Here is a 5645-nt window from a genome sequence, read left to right on the forward strand (position 1 = left end):
GAAATTCTTATACGTTCCAGCCAACAGTCAACAGGTTGATGTGGCAGGCAATGCAGCCAGACAGCACCACGTGTCCATGTCCACGCGAGCATATTTGATTAAGTTTATCAACCTTTCCTTTCAGAAAGCAACTCAGCATCCACCTATGTGCTCTGTACAGCACACTGCCACTACTCTCTGCCACCGCGCTATCATTGCCGGTTGCTTCTTCTTTATATATATTGCCTTCTTGGCTGTACTTGTGCACAATTCATCTCTCCCTCTCTTAAGAATAACTTAACAAGGATGGTCATCACTACCACCATTGCTGCAGACTCCGATGAGTTTCTGTACTGCACTTTTGCTTCCAGATATGTTCGCAGTCCTGTTCCAAGGTACCCTTTAATTCTTTTCTCTTGCTTTCTTCCAACAGCTTCGTCTCCTCAATATTTTATATAATATTATATGTAGGTTTAAGATGCCAGAGAAGTCGATGCCAAAGGAAGCGGCGTATCAGGTGATTAATGATGAACTGATGTTGGATGGGAATCCAAGGCTTAACTTGGCTTCTTTTGTCACCACTTGGATGGAGCCTGAGTGTAATGATCTCATCTTGGCTTCTATTAACAAGAACTATGTTGATATGGATGAGTACCCTGTTACAACTGAGCTCCAGGTTTATTTATTTATACCTTTTTTTTAATTCTTTAATTATTAATTTTGTATACTAAACAGGATACTACTTCCTTTTGGTTTTGTGAAAGTGAAAAGGCGCAAGCTGCCCAAGAACCAAGCCAAACCAACAACCAAATAACAATATTGAAAATGAAGCATGTGCATTTTCTATACAAACGTTCCCGTATTTTATATTGAAGTTTTAATGCTTGGTTTGTTGCAATCTTGAGTTTCACTCTGCAAATGTCCCAGTTGAAATATTTTTACTGATGTTATACACCATGTAATTGAGAATACCTATGTGGGAAATTTTGGTTTTTGTTTAAGATCGCTTCCCCCTTACTCCATGTATGTGTTTGATCTGAAGTATCTATGACAGAGATAATGGCATTTATGTAAAGGGTTGTTGCCAGTTATCTAATAGCCATGGTCACAAACTCACATGCCCTTTTTGCTATTTTGGCTATATAAAGAAGTTGTTATGCCTATAGTTAAAGGGCCTTATACAGTTGGTGGCAGTGCCTTAATCCAACCGAAGCATTTCTGGCAAAACTTCTTTCTGATTTTTCATTATATGGTGAATTTTATTGCATTTACTAATTTTCTGGCGCAATTTCTTTGAACATATGAGGTCTGTTTGTTACATTGTAATTCTACCCTGCAGAATCGGTGTGTGAATATGATAGCCCACCTGTTCCATGCTCCTGTTGGAGATGATGAAACTGCAGTTGGGGTGGGGACTGTGGGATCATCAGAGGCAATTATGCTGGCTGGATTAGCTTTTAAAAGGAAATGGCAGAACAAGAGAAAAGCAGAGGGCAAACCATATGATAAGCCCAACATTGTGACGGGAGCTAATGTGCAAGTGAGCTTTTTTTATTTTTCTACAACGCCATTAGTTCATCATTTCTCCACTAAAACTTCACTTCATCTGGTTCAAAAACTTGGGGTCATATTTCAACATTAGTTTCTTAAATTTATCTGGAGTACTACTACTCTATTTTCTTTTGAATCTTAGTATAGTATATATGTCATCATGCATTTTACCAAGTACATATCCTCTATCCATGAGAATAAATTGGGTATTTAGTCTTATCTCTTACATTCTCAAAGCAGTGACATACTTCAATACGCCTTCTATCTCTATTTATTTAGTCAGGATATATTACAATGGAAAACCTTTTTCTCCCAACTTTGTAAGTTCTAATTTCACCACTCATCTGGACATACTGTGATGGTAGAGAAAAAGACAGGCACATCGTTGAATCTGCTACATGTACTTGTCATGCTTCTCTCCGTCGTGCTTCTCTCTCTCTTATCTGTTTTTTTTATCCCTTTTGCATTTCAAACAATCATCTGTCTAATTAATCGTGTTCTTGCTCTAATATGGCATCTCAAATCTCCCCTTGAAGCCTTATTTCATGAGCCACTAACAAAGATTTGGACAATGTTTTCCTCCACCTAACATTCTAACTATATTTGAGGAATTATAGAGTTTTTCATTCTACTTTGCGACTCCATGTTTGTTGTTGACCTCACAAGTATTTACAGTTTGGAAAACCAAACTCCTTGTATGTGGTACGAGGAACCAAGTTGTTTTCTTCTTTTCTTCTTGAACACGTCCTAGTCAACTCTAAAGCAAATATATGTTGGATTTTTTTCATGCTCATATTTATAATTACTGCAAGTTTTAACTCATTTATCCTGAATATATATTTTTTCTCCTCATTAAATATTTCCTTATCAAAGACTTGGAGGGCCTGTATTATCTAGAATGCGTTGTTTCTTGCATTTTGTTAAATGTTTCCCCAATGTTACACAGGTCTGTTGGGAGAAATTCGCAAGGTACTTCGAAGTTGAACTAAAGGAAGTGAAGCTGAAAGAGGGCTATTATGTGATGGACCCTGTGAAAGCAGTTGAAATGGTGGATGAGAACACAATCTGTGTTGCAGCCATTTTAGGATCAACATTGACGGGAGAGTTTGAAGATGTGAAGCTTCTTAATGAACTACTCACTAAAAAGAATGAGGAAACTGGATGGGACATCCCAATTCACGTCGATGCTGCCAGTGGAGGTTTTGTTGCTCCTTTTGTTTGCCCAGATCTTCCGTGGGATTTCCGTTTGCCATTGGTGAAGAGTATTAATGTAAGTGGTCATAAGTATGGCCTTGTTTATCCTGGTGTTGGTTGGGTTGTGTGGAGGGCTAAAGAAGACTTGCCGGAGGAGCTTATTTTTCACATTAACTACCTTGGATCTGATCAACCCACTTTCACTCTCAACTTCTCAAAAGGTAATTGATTCAAAATAAATAAATATAGGGGAAAGAAAAGAAATAAGCTTGCACATTTGTGCTTGTCTGTTGGTTTAACATTGTTCCATATTCTTGATTTCCTTTATTCTGGTATTTAAAGTGAGATGTTGACTATAAGAAGAGCAAGCAGAGATTGATTGAACCCCCAAGCTATGCTCGATACTAGATGAATCTCTCTATTAGGGTAACTTCACAGGATTGAGTTCCCCTCCCCCTAATATATTGACCAACAGAATTCAGAGCTTGAACAGTCATATTTTTCCTTTTTTCTCTATGATTGCTTTCATGAAGTTCTTAAGGTTTATCCTTCCAACATTTTGCTGCCTACAAGTTTTTTCTCCCGTGATTTTAGGGCTTCTAAAAGTATGCAGACCACATGATTAATAAATATTCTAGTAACTATATGGATTTGGCTAAAGAGATATTAGTTGCCTGGCCTGCCTAGAACTTCATTAAGATATTACTCTCTTCTTCTATTGAATCACCTACTAGATTCATGTTTTAAGCTCAACTTCTCCTGGCCTATATTAGCTTAGGTTTTCTCACTTCTTCTGGGTTTCCTCCTCCTCGTTTTCCTAATAGTGAACTATTTATGCATTTGTTCTTTTAGTAGCTTTTTCATTTTATAAACACCGTTTTGCTTTCCTCATTTTGGCAGGCTCTAGTCAAATAATTGCTCAATATTATCAGTTTATAAGGCTTGGTTTTGAGGTAAACTTTCAGCATTATACGCGACAAGAAATATATGTTAGAAGAAGATTCATCTACTAATATTATTTTTATGTATTTGTTTACATTGTCATTTCTGTGAAAATTGATCTATGTTTTATTACTTCCCAATAGATCCCATTATATTATTTTCCCAATTGTTCGAGATGAAAAATAGTAGGTATTCAGTAATGGAGTTTGGTTTTAATTCTAAGTTGGGAGACTTAATTCCTAATAGGAAGTATAAGTAGGGAATGGAAAGCATCTAGTTGATATGATGGGTGGTGCATTGTGAAAAGAACCTATGTTTGTGAGCAGCATCAATTAAATACACATACTTCCATAAAACATATTGTAAAAACTAGAGGCATCCTAGAAGTGAATACCCTTGGGAAGATGTTTAGTTAGATATGACATCTAGCTTATACTCTCACCTAATAATTTAAGTTGGCCAAATCACCTTGACAAATACAAAAATTATGGATACCCTTAAATCTTACCCAATCTTGTCAATTATACCAATCATATCCTCTTGTATTCGACTTTATTTAGACATCTTAATATAGGTGGCCCTGATCCGACATGCTAAATTATGCTAACCTGTTATACGACTCAAAACCAACATGCATCTTTAGGATTTTTTAAGTAGTAGGCTTGGGTCAACATTTTGTAACATCTGTTACAATTTTTAATATTATTTTCTTTTGCCCCCCTCCAATTTTTTATTATTGCAAGTTCATCAGGTACTTTAGGATGCCTTCCATATCAGTATGTTGGATTGCATTATCTGTCTAAATTATCATAAATTAGACCATATAAATTTTTAAGGAGTGGTAACCTAATATGGAGGTAACCTCTTAATTTGATCAAGTGATGGGTCAATATTTAGTCTTACTGTCAAGCCAGTAGGAGGGGTGTTAGAGACTCAGAATTTTGCCTGTGATTAAGAAGATTCTTCAAAATTAAGACATGATCTTGCATATTTTCCTGACAGCAGAAGTATTTATTGTTCCACATCACTTTCTTCCTTTTGATAATCAAGATTTTATTTATGTAAGGTCTTTTGTTCAAATCTTGATTCAAGTATGCGCAGTATAAGTAAAACTGATCACAATGATGGCTTGAATTCTCTCACATTGTCGTGCTACCTGTTATCTTTTACTGCTGCAAATGGCCTGTGAATTGAATTATTGGAAATTATCCCTTTGAAAAAGGACAGTTTGAGCAAAGATAATGCAAATAGAGGGAGGAGAGATGCTGCCTGTTATGATATATATTTGCAATTTAGGGTGCTTTGATCTTTTTTTTTTTCCTTTTTATCTAATTTATTTTGGACTTGTACAAGGGTTATAAGAAAGTTATTGAAAACTGTATGGAAAATACAAGGGTGCTGAAAGGAGGACTTGAGAAAACAGGGAGGTTTGACATTGTCTCCAAAGATGTTGGAGTGCCTCTTGTGGCCTTCTCTCTCAAAGACAGCAGTAAATACAGTGTGTTTGATATGTCTGAGAACTTGAGAAGATTTGGCTGGATAATTCCGGCGTACACAATTCCAGCAGATGCCGAGCAAATTGCTGTTCTTCGAGTGGTGGTCAGGGAAGATTTCAGCCGGAGTCTGGCTGAAAGACTCATCTGGCACATTGAGCAAGTTTTGGAGGAAATGGACTCACTTCCTATCCAGATGTCCACCAAAGCTGCCACTGTTAAGAAACAACTGGAGAGCACTGAAGGGCAGAAGGTAGTTAAAAAGAGTGAGAAGGAGATGCAGGAAGAGATCACTCGGTATTGGAGGCGGCTTGTAGATGGCAAGAGAATTGGAGTGTGCTAGGCGTCTGCTATTGACTTACTGTTCTCTTTCTGTGAGCCTTCTTGTTGTTTGATAGTATCATAAATGTGAGAAAATAAAACATGTATTTTGGGAATTAGAAAAGAAGACGATGATTTAAAAGCAATAATGTCTAGTTTCTTGCA

General features: G+C 36.8%; 1 protein-coding gene across 1 annotated transcript; it reads left to right on the forward strand.

Moving 5' to 3' along the window:
* Positions 1-213: 213 nt before the first annotated feature.
* LOC110617772 (glutamate decarboxylase) lies at positions 214-5645 on the forward strand. The gene is made up of 6 exons (XM_021760764.2): positions 214-374; positions 451-655; positions 1319-1519; positions 2477-2945; positions 3625-3677; positions 5020-5645. The coding sequence occupies exons 1-6, from the start codon at positions 286-288 to the stop codon at positions 5500-5502; spliced, it is 1500 nt and encodes a 499-aa protein (XP_021616456.1). The 5' UTR covers positions 214-285; the 3' UTR covers positions 5503-5645.

The sequence above is a fragment of the Manihot esculenta genome, chromosome 6 (genome assembly GCF_001659605.2).
Source record: "Manihot esculenta cultivar AM560-2 chromosome 6, M.esculenta_v8, whole genome shotgun sequence".
NCBI classification, from domain to species: domain Eukaryota; kingdom Viridiplantae; phylum Streptophyta; class Magnoliopsida; order Malpighiales; family Euphorbiaceae; genus Manihot; species Manihot esculenta.